Source organism: Castanea sativa, chromosome 8, assembly GCF_040712315.1.
Source record: "Castanea sativa cultivar Marrone di Chiusa Pesio chromosome 8, ASM4071231v1".
Lineage (NCBI taxonomy): Eukaryota > Viridiplantae > Streptophyta > Magnoliopsida > Fagales > Fagaceae > Castanea > Castanea sativa.
The window spans coordinates 36,703,753-36,721,659 of NC_134020.1; the positions used below are offsets into that span (position 1 = coordinate 36,703,753).

The following is a 17,907-nucleotide window of genomic DNA, read 5'->3' on the forward strand; positions in this document are numbered from 1 at the left end:
CTTTCACGATGGATAGAAGAAGACATACCATACATGCCTACAAAGGCTTCAATTAGAGTATATCATTAGGTAGACACGATGACAAGGAGATTCAAAATGTTCAATTTTCATCTCTCACCATTATAGAAAACAAAACCACAACAAAAGCACATCAAAAAAAGACACCAGTAACTGCAGATGACAACTAACGACAAAAAAAATATATAGCCGAATGAAAATGGCTACTACCCTGAACCAGTAAGATGTTTCTTAGATTTTGTTGAAGGCAACAATGTCACAGCTTTGGATATACTCATTGCAAGGTTCGACAGTAAGACGCTCCTCAATTAGGTCATCCACGGATACAAGGTCATCCACAATGGTAAGCATGATCTGGAGCTTCTTTATCCCATAACCAACTGCAACCAATTTTGCTGTAACAAACAAAATGTATTAGTTTTTACATTAGAAAATTGGAAATTAGAAGCACCTTTATGGAGAAGCCATATATTGATAAAGAATTAAACCGTACATGCTCCCCAAAAGAGACCAGGAATCTCAACACTGCGAACAGCCTCTTCCAGCTTCTTCATGTCAGTCTCATCATCCCAAGGCTTCACATCCAAAAGAACAGAAGACTTTCCACCTAAAATGATTAAATGTTAAAATACTAAATGAAGAGGCATATAAAACAACACTTGCAGGTAATGTCATTAGTTTTGGCAGGAAATAAGGTAAGCAAAAGTTGAGTTAAGGTTACGTTATGCGAGTCCCACATGATTGAAAACTTCAACATGAACATAATGCAAATTTATTTTAGGGAAAAATACTATTTTGGTCCCTAAATTTTACCAAAAGTTTGTTTTTCATCCCTAAACTATAAAAAGTTCATTTTTCGTCCCTAAACTATTGAAAAGTTCATCTTTCGTTCCTAAACTATTGAAAATATTTTTTTATATCCCTAAACTTTACTAAAAGCTTGTTTTTCATCCTTAAACTATTGAAAAAAAAGTACTTTTTTCATCCCTATTTTTGTCTCTAAACTATTGAAAAAACTCCATACAAAGTTTAGGGATGATAAAAGAACTTTTTAAAGTTTTGGGATGAAAAAAAAACTTTTGTTAAAGTTTAGAGAACAAAATAGTATTTTGCCTTTTATTTTAATTCATTATTGACAAGTACTTCATGTAAGTCGGATAATTTAACAAATAAAACTTACTCTCTTTCTTTTTGGCTGGCTTCTTAGCTGCCTCCCTCTCCTCTGCAGCCTTCTTGTCCTCCTCCGTCTCATCACCAAAGAGGTCAAGGTCATCATCATCTCCAGCAGCAGCTTCCTGAAAATTTCAAATGAGAATAAGAAACTCTACATGTTAGACAATACAGACACGGTGCTGCTTTCAACACAAACTAGAACAGCATAACCAGTAGGTCACTCTCACAGAATGAGATTATATGTATACTATGGAAAAGACATCCATAGATGAGCTATACATGAACAAAATGAGTAAAAAGAAAGAAAATTCCAGTTCCATTAACACAAATAAGTAAAGGCCATTGGGTAACAGTATTCAACCAAGACATAAACTTCTAAAACCCCTTTCAACTTTAATACCAATTTTAGGAATGAGAAACCAACAACAACTGTAGTGACACTTTTATGACCCGGTTGCAGCATTCACATTTATTCCCATTTTCTATTCTTGTGGGATTGGATTAAGTCTCTAAGGTAGGGAAGGGGTTACAAAATCCTTACAGAAAAAGAAAAAGACCCAATTAAAAATTAGAATGCTCTTATGAAAAAAAAAAATTCACCTCCTTTTATATTGAAAATCATTATACACTGATCACAAAACAACCATTAGTGAACTACACCGATCACTCTAAAGGAGCTAATGCCCACGAACGAACTAACAAAAATCTTTCTTTTGTTGACCCCTGTCTAATCTGTTGACTGATCTGTTCACTTCAAATGCACTAACACACTAGAGTTAATGCAACATATCACATTCCAGGATTTATAACCATAAGTCTATTAACATCTTATTCATAAAAACACACCACACCACACCACACTACACAGAATTACTATTTTTGTAAAATACATAGAGACCCAAGTCTTGGAAAAGTGTTACATGAATTTTCAAAAGACTAAAAACAAAAAATTCACAATCTTGTAAATGTGCACAACATACCTCCTTGGCAGGAGCAGCAACAACTGGGGCACCTTTGCCACCTACTCTCACTCCAACAGCTTTCCCAGGGAAGCTAACAATAACAACAACAATTGACAATTAACAAAAACCGAAACTAAATTAATTAATAAAAACACATTAAATAGAGAGAGAGAGAGAGAGAGAGAGCAAACCTTGCAGCGAGTTGGGAAGAAACGGCGTCGTACCACTTGCAAACATTGGGGAAAGAGTCACCGGGTTTCACCAAAACGGCAGCGTATACCTTGATGTCATCCTTGGTGAGATTGTCTCCGGAGACATAAGATTTTCCGGAAAGAAACTCGTCGAGAGATTTGAGGCCTGATTCGGTGTGGAGATCTGAGAAAGTGATAGCCATTGGATTTGGATTCGATCTGATCTGAGTTTGGAGTTGAGTTGAGTTCAGTTGGACGATGCGACTTACGAGGGAGGCGGAGTTTAACAAATGAGAAAAAGCAAAGAAGTTAAAGAGAGGAGTGTACGGGGCGATATGAGTGAGTATTTATAGTGTCCATATTTATTCGCTAACCCTAAAACGGATATTCCCCTTACCCAACCCACACTATTCTCTTTCCAATGTGACTCGGGTGAGGAATTATTTTTGACCTCCTACGTTATCTTCATACCCCAAAAAAATAAAAAATTTATAGGGCCCAAAATTTATTTTACACATATTTTCATAAATTATATGGAATCACATTAGTGGAAAAAAAAATGGTGAATTTATGTGAAAATGTTATATGTATGATAATTGTGAAAATGATTATTGGAAGAAGTCGTATTTTTGGAATAACTTGGTGTTAAAACATGAGTGTTGGGCGGAAATTATATTTTGATAAAAAAAAAAAACATATTGCCAAGTATTGTATTTTGAAATTTATTTGAAAATTGTGATACTTTTTTAGAACGTGAGTTGAATTCATCATTTCATGTTGACAAGGTCAACAACACTTGCAGAATTATAGAGTATGTATAAATCCTAAAATTAAGAGAAGGAAAAAAAAAAAAAAACCCAATGTACACTTTACATAATATAGTAAATAATCACTAAGTGTATATTGTATTATTCATGTAAAGTGTACATTGTAGTTTAAAATGATTGTACACTTTTCTTCCAAAGTGATAAATATTAGCCACATTGAGAGAATGACTGTATTTTTTTTTGGATGGAAAGAATGAGTGTATTGAGTGGGTACAATTTACATGAATACTAAATGTAAACTTATCATTGTCTATATATATTTGAATATTTTATCATCGTATACTCTTAGTACGATAGTCACTCTATAAGTATAAGCGCTTCTGGAGTATAGAAGGTAAGGGTTAAGGTTCAAATCTCAATAAGGGAGCTTCATACACACATATACATTTAAATTAGATTAGAGTATAATTTTCTATTTTGTGTAAAAAATAAAAAGGCAAAAATGCAAAACTGACCCTCTAACTTTTACATTTTTTCATTTCAGTCCTCTAACTTTCAGTATTATCATTTCAGTCTTCTAACTTTCAATTTTTATCAATGCAAGACTCCATTAGAACTCAGTTAGTGGCTACCGTTAGAACTCCTGAAATGACGCTATTTTGCATTTTTTTTTTAATTCGGAATTAAAAGAAAATAAGAAAAATTTGAGAAAAAAAAATTTCACCTCCCTTCCCTCTTCTTTGTCTTCTGCCTCGCGTACTTCGCCTTCGTCAACTTCTGGATCTACATCTACTTCACCAACAAGCACTCTGTTCATTGGATCCATCTGCTCATGGCTGGTTTGCTACTCATGAAGGCTCTGAATCTGATCTACACCACCGAGGACAAGCATTACGTTAAGGTCATCGACACACCTCACGGTTGGGACGTGTTTTTCTATATCTTCCAGTTCATTAGGGTTGTGCTGCTGTTCACCGGAAATGCTTTTGCTGGATGAGTCCTTGTCGCCTTAGTCCCTCTCAACTCACTCACTCTCTCTCTCTCTCTCAAATCGACTCACTCACTCTCTCTCAAACTGACCCCCAAATTTACACGGTTAGGGATTTGGGTGTTCTTCAGATCTTTTTTTTTTTTTATTTTTTTTTTTTTTACAGATTTTTCTTATTTTCTTTTAAATTATGAATTAAAAAAAAAATGCAAAACGGCGTTGTTTCAGGAGTTCTAACGGCAATCACTAACTAAGTTTTAATGGAGTCTTGCATTGACAAAAATTGAAAGTTAAAGGACTAAAATGACAAAATTGAAAGTTAGAGGACTGAAATGAAAAAATGTGAAAGTTAGAGGGTCAATTTTGCATTTTTACCTAAAAAAAAAACTTGAATATTTCAATTTGCTACACCTTTTTTTTGAGAAGGCAATTTGCTACACCTTAAATGGGCAGATGGCTTAATACTCCCTATGATTAATGTTATTATCACATTGCTTCCTAAATTTTTAATTGTCACACTTTACATCGGACTGAACAAAAAATGTTAACAAATTTTTTTTTGTCCGTCTTAATTGGATAGAATTTCGCACTTGTGGTAGACCAACCCAAGATAATGATGGGGTTTATGGACTATGGTCTATTTCATCTTCCTTTTTTAATTCCTCCTCGTCATCCCCATTTGGCCGACCTCTCTCTCTCTCTCTCTCCCCACTTGGCCAAGCCTTCCTTTCGACTTTTCTCTCATGAGCATCATGTTGTGAAGGTTCGAGATGTGGTGCACGTTAGGTAGTGTTTGGTGGTTTAAGTGGTGTTGAGTATTGATTTTTTTGGCCATTTGTGCTGTAGTGTTTGCCTTAGGTGGTGGTTGGAACGGAGTCAGGATTTAAAGTTAGTGGGAACAACTTTGTTGTTGGTTGTATGCTGCAGCTTTAGCTTCTGGCTAGGTTGCTTAACAGCTAATGGGTCTTTTTATTTTATTTTTTTTTTTTATGTATGCATCCAGGTATGGACAAAATTATTTTGTTTAAAATTTTTAAAGGGTCAGGTTGTTTGTTTTGGGTAAAATTGGTTGATTAAGGTTAATTGTTTTTAGCTTTCTATTGGTAAATTTTGTTGTTGAATAATTTTTTTGGGCTTGTTTATTTTGATTTAGATTTTAGATCTGGCTTTTCAAATGAGGAAAATGCTAGAATTACAGTTTTTTTTTTATAAATTATTAATGTAGTGAGTGATTATTAATAAATAAAAGTTTGATGTAAGTGATGAGCCTAGATGTAAACCAATAAAGTTTTACTACCTCAACAGTTTGTGAAAATGTTATAAAAAAATTTGTGACTAGAGTAATACTATTAAAAGAATCAATGATAATGTTAAGCAGGGCAAAATGTAATTTTATAGAATAAAATTACTAAAATTGGTGTCTATGTATATATTAATTGAAATAAAAAATTTAGGGGGCATTCCCCCCTAGTCCAAGTCTCCCCCCATCCCTGAGTGGTGGATGTCTATGTGGTGGTGATCTAAAGATTGATAAGGGTTTATGTCGATTTCAATGGCTTTAAAAGTGGCGATAGATGATGAATTTTAGGCCATTGTGATGTGTGGTTGGATTTTGGGAGCTTCGTTCCATAGAGGGTTGGCAATGAATAGGGTGTCGTTGGCGGTGCTTAGGATTTGCATTGGGAATCGGTCACACTGTGTGTCATACATGTGAAATTCATGGAATAGGCAACAATGAAAGTTTAGTCCAAGGGGCAATATGATAATCATCCTAACCAACGTAAAATTATTCTTTTATTTAAACTTTATAACTATTATTGTGTAACCTCATGCATATGCATGCGTATAATAAAAAAAATAATCACAATTATACTGTTCAAATTATTCATTTTAAAAAAAGAGGTTTGAATTATACATGGTATTAGCTTATATATTTTTTAAACCATATATTTCTATATTATGTAATGGTTTATCATTATATATATATAATTTATAAGTTAATTGGTTTTAAACTCTTTGATTTTTGTACCCAATCATTCACTTGCCACAAAAATTAAAAACTTAGATGGACATGTAACGAAAAATTGAATTCTAATTGAAATCCAATTTAGAATCTAATTGAATTTGAACTCTTTTATTTTTACACTCAATAATTCGCTTGGCACAAAATTTAAAATTAAATGAAACACATGACACAAAATTGAGAATCCAATTAAAATCTAATTGAATTTTCTTTGAGCTTTGGCTATATATATTACAAAAATGATAAGGATATAAGATCTTCAATTTGGGCCATAATTTGCCATCAATCTTGTTCAATTCATAGTAATGACCTAAGTAAACGCTAGCATTTGCGTGACATTCATTTAGTGGTTTGTGACACAATTTCCTAACATTCAATAACATAGGTAAAAGGGCTGATGGTTACAAGGGGAAAAAAAAAAAAAGTAACTACTCCTAATTATCTTAAATTTTCAAGGTTTCTAATAAGAAGCATCACGGTTCTTTTATTTCTTATAAACTTTTGTTTCAATTACATCTTTACCTCTTTCTCAAACAAAAAAAAAAAATACATCTTTTCCTTAAGTATGCTACACAACTTATTTATCTATCATTTCTAAAATCATGCAATACAGTTATTCACAAACAAACCACTTCGTCATTATTTAAGCAAAATGATAAGGATTGTGCATTTCATATTTAGATTTCACTCTATGCCAGCCCTGATTCATCAATTTCACTCAAAGTATTATATCCCAATATCTCAACATTTTTTTAATACATCATCTTCTCTATCAATGCTTGGTTTTCCTCTTGAACAAAATATTGATCCACTTCTTGAAATATCTCTTGTAATTCTTGATGTTTGTGAGATCTACAATATTCACACAATGAGAGAGAGAGGTTAAAAAAAAGTGCCATACATTATAATACATGGAAGAAAAGTACTTACATTTTAAGGACATTATTCATGATTTATGCATTGGACTCTTTATCTAAGTGAGAATATTTCACAACTAGATCAATGCATGGGTTGTTCCTCAAAAAAAAAAGATCGATGCATGTGTAATATTGTGAATTTGTGATCATTGGGAGAGTTAATGTGGCCCACATTTGATTTATTTGTATAATTAATTATATGTATTTATACTTGCTTAATAACATGAGAAATAAATAAAGGCTATCCTATTAAGATTTTTTTTTTTGGAGAAACATTAAGACTATGTTTGGTAACGGTTTTTATTTTATAATTTCAAAAACTTATTTTTGGGAATATAAAAAAAAAAAATTTCTTGTATTTTTCAAATCAAAAACATGTTTGGTTAGTTGAAATTAAAAAAAAATAATTTTTTGAAGAAAAAAAAATAGAAAATACTAAAATATGATGTTACTAGGATTTGAACTCTAATGTTAACTCATTAAATGAGACAGATTCATTAAATTAAATGTATGTTTTCATTGACTTTTGAATATTAGAAACTGAAAACAGCCTATTGCATGTTTTCAGCTTCCTTTACAAATTGAATTTTGAAAACAAACATACCCTAAATATTTGGCCTTCTGCGGTGATAGCTGCAAATTTATGAATTACTTATTATGTGGCGTTTGGTACGGGGAATCCACATTACTCTTGGCATCTAGATTCCCAGGAATGTGATTCTTAGGAATGTGATTCCTAGGAATGTAGCTATTCCTATGTTTGGTTTCATTGGGAAATTCCCAGGAATGTGAGATGATAATGTTTGGTGTATTCCCAGGAATCTTAAATGAATTATTTGTTTTTCCCATTTTGTCCTTAAATTTGAATGTGAAGTACCAAGCCCATTAAAAAAAAAATCTTCCTTTAAATAAATAATGAAAAAATATATATAAACTATTAATTAGTCCTTTAAAAAAAATATCTTACTCTATATAGATAGATAAAAAACATTATATAAACTATCAATTAGCAACACATTCATTAAAACTGTAATCTAACATTTCAAAATGACAAGAATAATACAAAAATAACTATTAGCAGAGTAATTTATCCTGTTTATGTTGTTTTGGCGGGAAAAGATAAAGATAAGAGAGAAGATATTGATAATTTGTTTTATAGTTTATCTTAATTGCTTAAATGATAAGGAAAAAAATGTTAAAATTGTCAATTTATAAAAAATACAATTTCTTTTAAGTTTGGGAATCTGGATTCCCACCTGTTTTAAAGGGAATCCACATTCCTACTGAGGGGGGTTTAAGGATTCCCCTGGCATCTGATTCCCTAGCGTAATTTGCAACCAAACATGAGAATCTTTAAACATTCCTGGGAATCCTAAAACATTACCCCGTACCAAACGCCACCTTAGTGTTTTATCATGACTTTCATAGTACCATCCATTAACAAATGCTGCAAAGATACCTTGAGCTGCCATCACAAACACCAACCTTGTGATATATATAGTCATGTCATCAATCAATTGTTAAAATTCAAATTTTTGTAGTTTAAAATAATGCATAAAAGATGAATTTATGGATGAAATGGTAAAAACATCCGATTGATATGAAAATTGGCATGCATGTTAAGAACATATATGATATGTAATTCAACGGTTGGATTTTCAAAATATTAATTCAATAACAAGTTATTGGATGGTGTAACATTGCTTAGAGTTATACCACCCAATAACTTGTTATTGAATTAATATTTTGAAAATTCAACTGTTGAATTACATGTTCTATATGTTCTTAACATGCATGCCAATTTAAATTGTACAAGCTAGTGAGTCTTGCATAAAAGTCCATTGAGACCCATTGCTTAAGCCTTTCAGAGTGACCCTACATAAAAGTCCACCTTCATGAACTTCAAATTTAACTTAGGAGTATAGTTATGTGTAAGTTCAAAGTTTTGTAACCTTAAAGTGGATCATAACTTGCCCACAATGGATTCCAATGGCATCTTCCAATGGACAGGAGGAAAGAGAAGGTTTGGGCTTTTAGATACCTAAAATAATTTATGCATTATTTCTTGCAATGCTAGTGGTGATGGATTATTTCTTGGTAACAATGCCATACTAATGAATGAATGGTGATAAGTGATAACTGAAAAAAAAGAATTCACTCCATTTCAAGTATTTCACAAATCAAGATAAGTATGCCTAAGAAATTCTATAAAGCCCAATAGTATTTTAGAACACATTTCCTAATGTTCCATTAAGACAAACTTATCCAAATAAAAGTGGTTGCTTCCATCTACAGCACAACAGAAAATAAATATTATTATAGAATTTTGTACATTCACACACTACTTTCAGAAAATTGGCCTTTTAACAGCCAATTATGTTCAAATTGCACATTCCAATATTTTATAGGAACAAATACCAAACAGCTTTAGAATGAAGAGTGTTAGGAATGTTATAAGTATATGGATAATAATTGTTGTATTGAGATTTAGTTAGTTAGTTAGTTAGTTACAATTCTAAGCATGTTAATTACATTTAGCACATGTTGGAATTATTAATGCACATGGGGAATAATAGAAACAATAGAACGACGCCATGTGAGCCAATGAGATTAGAGCTAGTCTCCTATAAATACATGATTGTAATCCAACATGAGATATCAATTGAAGAATAAACCAATTTCTTAGTGCATCAATGCATCTCTCTCTCTCTCTTAATCTCTTTCTTTCTCTATGGAGGGTGACTACCTCAAATTAAGTCAATTTCCCTACAATTTTCATTAATTCTCCTATAATTCCCATCAATCCCCATTAGGAACCATCGGGTTCCTAACAAAGAGTTCGTAAAAATTTTGCGAAACCTTGAGGGAGAGAGAGAGATAAGTGCTTTGTGGCACTAATAAGTCTTCAACAACAAAAACATTTCATTACTATTAGGGCTCTCTCAGACTTAGCTAATAGAGGCTCTATTGACTCAAATGAGGCTCACTCTTATCATTATAGTTGAGATGCTAAACTCTCAAGGACAAAATTATTTTGATAAAATTTTTAAAAGGACTGGGTTGTTCGTTTTTGGTAAAATTGGTCAATTGAATTTAATTGTTTTTAGCTTTTTTATTGGTAACTTTTGTTATTGTGGAAATTTTTTGGGATGTTTATTTTGTTTTAGATGGGTCTAAATGTAATAATAATTTTATGAAACAAAATTGCATAGACACTTTAGTTGGGATGGTTATACCCGTGTCAGACATAGTCATTTGGGACACTACCGCATACATGGATCTAATGAAAATGCCTAAAAAATATTAAACGTAATAGCCTTGATTGATGACTATTTCATATTGGATCTTTGGATTGGATTTTTTGCATAACTTGCTAATTGTATAGTAACCCTATTTCCAGCCTTAGACACCACAATAAACACACAACTGTGATTAGGTTGCAAATGTTGCATAAGAACAATTAGAGAGCACATAAAGTTATACATCTTCAGCTTTATAGTATATATAAATAATAAAAATATAAACATCAAGAGAGTGACCTCAACTATGTTATTTTATAGGGAGGTATGCCCTTGAATGTGATGGAAGCTACCAAGGGAGATACGTAGGAAGTTAATTGGTATATTCAAATATTTGTGAAAGAAACCAAGATAATTCTAGCTGTTTTTTTGTGAACAAAAGTAATTATTGTGGTTGGGCTGATTTCTTGGGATTTTTTTTTTTTTTTTTTTACATTTTAGATCTAATATTTTTAATAACTTTTAAAAAATTACCATCGTGATGAGCAGTTATTAGTAAGTAAAAAAATGACTTTAGTGGTGGGGTCAAATGTAAAATTATGGTCAGATGTGATATTGGTACTACCTACTGTGACGATTGAACTGTCAATTGTAAGGAAAAAAATAGGGTACTACCGAATGTGACAAAGGTACGGTCAGAAGTAATGTTGGTACTGTCTAATGTAATAATGAAATTGTCAAATTTGAGAATAAAAAATAGGGTACCACTAAATGTGACAAAAATAGAGTCAGATGCGATGTTGGTACTGCTTAATGTGACAATAGAACTATCAAATTTGAGAATAAATAAAGGAATCACTATATGTGACAGAAGAATTGTCAAATTTGATATTGGAACTGCACAATGTAATAATGGAACTATCAAATTTGAGAAACAAATAAAGGAACCACTAAATGTAACAAAGTAACTATCAAATGTAATGTTAGAATTGCACAATGTGAGGATGGAAGCGTTAGATGTGAGAAAAAAGTAAGGGAATCACCAAATGTGAGACAAGAATTATCACATGTAATGTTGGAACTGAACAATTTGAGGATGAAATCGTCAAATGTGAGAAAAAAATAAGGGAACCACCGAATGTGAGAAAAGAATTGTCACATGTGATGTTGGAACTACACAATATGAATATGAAATCGTCATATGTGTGAAAAAAGTAAGGAAACCATCCAATGTGACAAAAGAACTATCACATGTGACAAAAATAAAGCAGATGCGATGTTGCTACTGCTTAATATGACAATGGAACCATCAAATTTGAGAAAAAAAATAAATGAACCACTATATGTAACAAAAGAACTATCAAATGTGATATTGGAATTGCATAATGTGATAATGGAACCGTCAAATGTTAGAAAAAAATAAGGGAACCATCAAATGTGATAAAAGACTATCAAATGTGATAAAAGAACTGTCATATGTGATGTTGGAACCGCACAATGTGAGGATAGAACCGTCAAATGTGAGAAAAAAATAATGGAGCCACCAACTGTGAGAAAAGAACTGTCACATGTGATATTGAAACTGCACAATGTGAGGATGAAACTGTCAAATGTGAGAAAAAAGTAAGGGAACTACCAAATGTGAGAAAAGAACTGTCACATATGATATTGGAACTGCACAATGTGAGAATAGAACTGTCAAATGTGAGAAAAAAGTAAGGGAACCATCAAATGTGAAAAAATAACTGTCACATGTGATGTTGGTACTGCACAATGTGAGGATGAAACCGTCAAATGTGAGAAAAAAGTAAGGGAACTACCAAATGTGAGAAAAGAACTGTCACATGTGATGTTGGAGCTGCACAATGTGAGGATGAAACCATCAAATGTGATAAAAGAACTGTCACATGTGATGTTGAGATTGCACAATGTGAGGATGAAACCATCAAATGTAAAAAAAAAAAAAAAAAAGTAACCTGGTATAGCAAATTACCTACTAGTGAGTAACATCTTTATTTGCTAATATTAGTTACTTAATTGTCACATTAATAGTCTTCTTATTTTTTATTCAACCCGAAGGCTTAGTTCTTGGCTTCATACATCTTTATTTGCTAATATTAGTTACTTAACTACAAAAAGTAACTTATGCCAAGATCTTTGTAGCTAAACTGACATTCATTAGTATTTTCAACAGAGATATAAACCCTCCATTGTAATCATTATAAATATTAAATAAGTAAAAACTTATAAGATAACTTACAATAACAAAAGCACTTCTCCTCTATGCATTTTGCTCCAAATGAGATCTCCATACCTATGCAAATAAGTTGACATTCATAAAGTTCATCCAAAAAAGGTTTATGGTATGTTTGGATACCACTTATTTTGCTAAAAACTGAAAATTGAAAACACTGTAATAAAATAATTTTTAAATGTGTAAATAGTATCATGAGACCCATTTTTAATAAAAGTTTTGTTGAAAAAAGAGGTTTGTGGGTCCTATGAACAGTGCACGGGACCCACTAGAAAGCTGAAATGCGTTTCTCCCAAAAAAAAAAAAAAAAGGCCAAAACACAAACACTATAAGCTTATCATCAATATAGTTCCGACATTTCCCTTGAAATTTTTCACCCTAGTCAAGATGCACTAACGAAGGAAACATGATTAAAAATCAAATTATTATTAAAAAAATCAAATTTAAATATTTTACGGGGTTTTTTTTGTTATTATCTTAAATAATACCGTAACGTACGCACTTGACAGTTCAAACCTGAAACCACCAGTAAAAATACATAAGTTCCACAAAGTTCTTTAAAGAGGAATAAATCAATACAATTTAAATCAATAATAAAAATACATAAGTTCCTAATATATGAGTTATTATTGAGAATTTCGGAAGTATACTCCTTCCCTCTCACATTGGGGTGAGTCTCACCCTCATGTGAGAGGGAGGGAGTATACTCTTGAAGTATCTAATAAATTTCGCTAATATATATCCTTTTAGAGCATCTCCATTTGAAAGTTGTATCCTATCTTATTTTACCATCTCAAAAAGTTACTTTATCAATTATACCATACCATTTTACAATACTCCCAACATCCCAACTTTTATTTTACAATATAACACATTAAAATTATATAAATTATACAATAAAATAAAATAAAAAATTTATCACTCCCCTCTCTCTCATTTCTATCCCTGTCTCTGTCCCCCTCTTAACAACCAAGCAACCCAATCACCACCATAACACCACCATGCCCACCACGCCCCCATTGCCCACTTCCCACCAAAATCCCACCGGAACCAAAACTCAATTTTACAGCCCTCCTAACATCCCTCTACCCCAAGCACCGGCCATAAAAAAAAAAAAAGCCACCATGCCGCCCACCGAGAAACCTACCAATCTCTACAATCCAAACCCACCAATCTCCACCGATCCAAACCCACTCCACCACCTGACCCATGATACACTGATCCACCAATCCAAACCCATTACCTAGCCCACAACTCCAAACCCACCACTTGACCCATGACCCACACTGCTCACTGATCCAAACACAACCCACCACGATCTCCAATCTCCGTCGATTCTCGCCGATCCAAAATCCACGCCGATCGCCATGCTGTGACCACGAACTCAACCCAGCTCCAGTGCAAGCTTTGAACGAGAAAGAGAGATGTGAGATGAGAGAAAGAGTGAGGACTAAGGAGGGAGGAGCTCTGTAAGAGAGAGAGAGTAAATGAGAAACACTGAAACAGAATTGGTTTTAGAATCTGTGAGAGAGAAAGTAAATGAGGACCTCTATGAGAGAGAAAGCAAAAAGTGAAAAAGAATAAAATAATATTTTTTGGTTTTACAATTGAGCTACCGTGTGATTCTACATTTAGAATCGCACTGTAGTACAATTGCAAATTTTTTTACAATGGTCAGATTTTACAAGTCCGGATGACGTGGGGGTTTTGGGCTTTTAAGCTAAATTGAACAAACATATGGCATATGTCATATGCCATATCTTTTCATTCCTAAAATATTGGAATTTTTTTTTCATCCCTATTTTTGTTTTTAACTATTATAAAACTCTTTACATTTTTTTTTGAGAAACAAACACACACACACACATAGGGGAGAGGGGAAATGATTCTAACACAAAGGCACAAAAATAAAAAAGAGTATTTTACCCTAAAATTAATTTTATGTACGTTTACATAGCCCATCACATTTTAAAAATTCAATAATAGGGGGTAACTTCACCTGACCCTCAAAACATGTAAACCTTAGAAGGGGGCTGATTTTAGAATCCGGCATCAAAAATTTGCATTTTGCACTCATAAAAAGTAAAGTTTATTTACGTTGAAAAAATGCATTGGTCTTTTCATGCTAGCTTTATACTGTTTCAATTTGCAAAAGAAAATTATTTTATTAAATATGATTTAACTTAAGGATACACTATCAATTTATTCTCATAATAAAAATATAAAAGTTAATTAATATATAGACCATTTTTAATTGGAAAAACAAAAGGGAAGAAATTAATGTAATAGCTTAAAAGGTTAATAAAGAGTTAATCATCCTTTTTTAAAGAATTAAAATTTATTTAATGCATTTTTATAGTATTGATTTTTTTTTAAAGATTTAGTTAACCCTTTTGGTATATAAATGAATAATTAACTTAATTAATTAATTCCTCTAAAAAACTTAATTAATTAATAATCTTTGGAATGTCCAACCGTTGATGACCCTTTCACAACTTAACACTACCTATGCATCCACATCCCAAAAAAAACAAAAAATATCTAAGCATTAGATAAATCGACCTATGCTATAAAGACTTCATTTTTATCATCTTATTTGACACAAGCTAGACAGTTATGGCTAAAACTACTAAATTTCTTTGTGTGTTTGTTATTCTTTTTATCTTTTCCTTCCATAGTTTTGACGGTTGATGGTCAGATGGTGACAAGTGGCGCCAACAGAGAAAGGCATCAAGCCATGAGTTCTCCACAAAGGTGTTGAGGGACTTTAGTAGTAAGATTTTCAGAAAAAAATGCTGCAAAATTTGATAATTTAGTGCCTGAAGCAACAACTGCCAACCGGATATTGGATATTCAAGTAAGTTTTGGACAATTCAGTGTTCACAAAGAGATTAATGCCTTATGGTATTGCGCATTGACTAACTCTAATTATTCATGTAGGATCTATTGATGAAATCAACTACGGATTTGTTGTTCCAACTTCCAAGTTGCATTTGGAATTGAATTAGACAGCATGTGTGGATCAGATGAAGAAGGCAAGAATTTCTGCGATGCCTTTAATGATTCAAGTGCTATGACCCTTTGGCGTTATGTTGATATCTTTTGGATGATCAAGAAGATTCTAAAAATCGGATCAGAAGCAACCTTAAAATGAAGCACCAAACTTGTTAACAATTTCGTGTTTTAGCTAATCCACAGCAAGATCGCGCAAATGAAGAACTCAGAGGACGAATCTTCTGTGGGTTGATTTTAGCTAAAAGTTCCTGTTTCGTATTAGTTTGTACAGCCATGTGATAAATTTGTTTTAGCCCTCACTATTTACTTATCAAAAAAAGCCATGAGATAAATTTGTTACCATGCACAATGCAGATGAACAGAGAAGACATTCTATCAAGGTTTCTGCAAGTGACAGACACTGATCCAACATACTTGAGATATAATTCTTAACTTCATCATAGGTGGAAAAGACACAACAGCAACCACAATTGCTTGGTTTATTTACATGGTCTGCAAGCATCCTGCTGTGCAGTTGAAAATTGCAAAAGTAGTGAAGGAAGCTACTAATATGAAAGAGATCACAAACTATGCAGAATTTGCAGCCAGTATTAGTGAAGAAGCTCTAGAAAAGATGCAACATCTCCATGCAGCAATCACTGAAACTCTCAGCAATCCAGAGAGCCCTTTCAAGTTCACAGCCTTCCAGGTTAGTGGAAATTGTGTTGGGAAATATTGCATTTCTACTTTTTCTATTTTCATGCTTAAGGCTCATCTTCATCATAGACATGTTTTAGTTTTGTGGCTAACATTGAATTGTATTTGAAGTAACATAAACATGTCACCATACAAATTTACTGCAAAAATTACATATATACAATTTTCCTTTGATGCAAAGTCACCTCTAGGGTAGAAAGTTAAAGACTGTTGTCTGCTTGTTGGAGAAACCAAAATTAAATTTCTTTTGGCTTATGGGCAGGGCCATGAATTTGTCTAGGAAAGGAGTTTGCCTACAGGTAAATGAAGATCTCCTTGGCTGCCTTGTCAGGCTGTTAAATGCGGTTAAGCAACCGCATTAGTATGTCTAAAAGATTTAGTCTATTTTACACTAAAAACTTACTTTTTCTATTTTACACCATCACTTTTACAAAACACCCATATCAGTTTATTTATTATACACACTTTTTTATTAAAATAATATTTTTCCTCACTTTTTCTATTATTTCCCACCTACCCCCACCTAACCCTCAAACTCTCCGCCTATCACTTTCCCCTAACCCACAAAGTCTCTGCCTCTCTCTCATCCCTCAAAGTCTCTGCATCTATTTTTTTTTTTTTTTTGACAGTTCAAAAGCTACAAGGAAGAGAGAAGATGATGATGATGATGAAGAAGATGAAGATGATTGAAACATAAGGAAATCCCTCATCCCTCTCCTTAATTCTCAGATCCCTCAAGTCTCTGCCACCATTGGGTTTGTATTTGATTTTGGGTTTGGGTTTTCAGTTAATAGTTTAATTTTGAGTTGATTTTCTGTGGATTTTGGGTTGATTTTGGGTTTGCGTTGTTTTAATGGGTTTTGGTGGTGGTGGTTGTTTTAACGGGTGATGGTAGTGGTGGTTGGGTGGTGATTGTTGGACAGGGTGGGGTGGATGGTGGGATCTGTGTTTTGGTGGTGGTGGTGCTCTTGCAAGTTCTGTGAGACAGTGAGAGATGGTGGGTTCTGGGTTTTGTGTGTCTCTATGTTGGTTTGTCTATGTGGGTGTGTTTGTGTATATTATTAGAGGAAGAAGAAGATGATGAGGGAGAGAAGAAGTATGCGTTGGTTTTGCAGATGGAGAAGAAAGAGAAAAAGGGAGCGAAATGGGAAATTAATAAAATAATAGGATACACAACTACAGTGTTACTGTAGCAAATGTGTAAATATGCACAATTTTAAAAGGATTGATATGGAAGATTTTTGGGGGTAAAATGTGTAAAATTGGTTGCTTTTTATATTTTGCAAATGTTTACATCCATTGATGTGGATGCTCTTATGAGTTCAAAATGGCCAACGAAAACAAAACTGTCAATTATAGGAAAATGATTAATCTTCACATAGATGGAGGTCTTGAAATTTGTGCCTTCCACAGGCATTGAAAATAGCATGGTATCTTATAAGCGTGGAAATAAAAACCATCCAAACGTATTAGATAGTTGAGTTCAAGTTACACCACCCAATAACTTGTTATAAAATTCATATTTTGAAAATCCTACCATTGAATTACATGTTCTATATGTTCTTAATTTTCATGTCAATTGGATGTTATTTATCATTTAATCTATAAACTAATCTTTTATACATTATTTTAAACTACAAAAACTTAAATTTAAAAATTGATTG

The 17,907-nt window shown here is 32.8% G+C and overlaps 1 protein-coding gene and 1 pseudogene across 1 annotated transcript; one reads left to right on the forward strand and one right to left on the reverse strand.

The window, feature by feature from the left end:
- Positions 1 to 9: 9 nt before the first annotated feature.
- LOC142607700 (elongation factor 1-beta) lies at positions 10 to 2,676 on the reverse strand. The gene is made up of 5 exons (XM_075779291.1): positions 2,345 to 2,676; positions 2,172 to 2,244; positions 1,199 to 1,313; positions 512 to 625; positions 10 to 413 (listed from the first exon to the last, which is right to left on the reverse strand). The coding sequence occupies exons 1-5, from the start codon at positions 2,545 to 2,547 to the stop codon at positions 250 to 252; spliced, it is 669 nt and encodes a 222-aa protein (XP_075635406.1). The 5' UTR covers positions 2,548 to 2,676; the 3' UTR covers positions 10 to 249.
- Positions 2,677 to 9,028: 6,352 nt separating this feature from the next.
- Positions 9,029 to 17,663, forward strand: LOC142606264 (cytochrome P450 704C1-like; annotated as a pseudogene).
- The last annotated feature ends 244 nt before the right edge of the window (positions 17,664 to 17,907 follow it).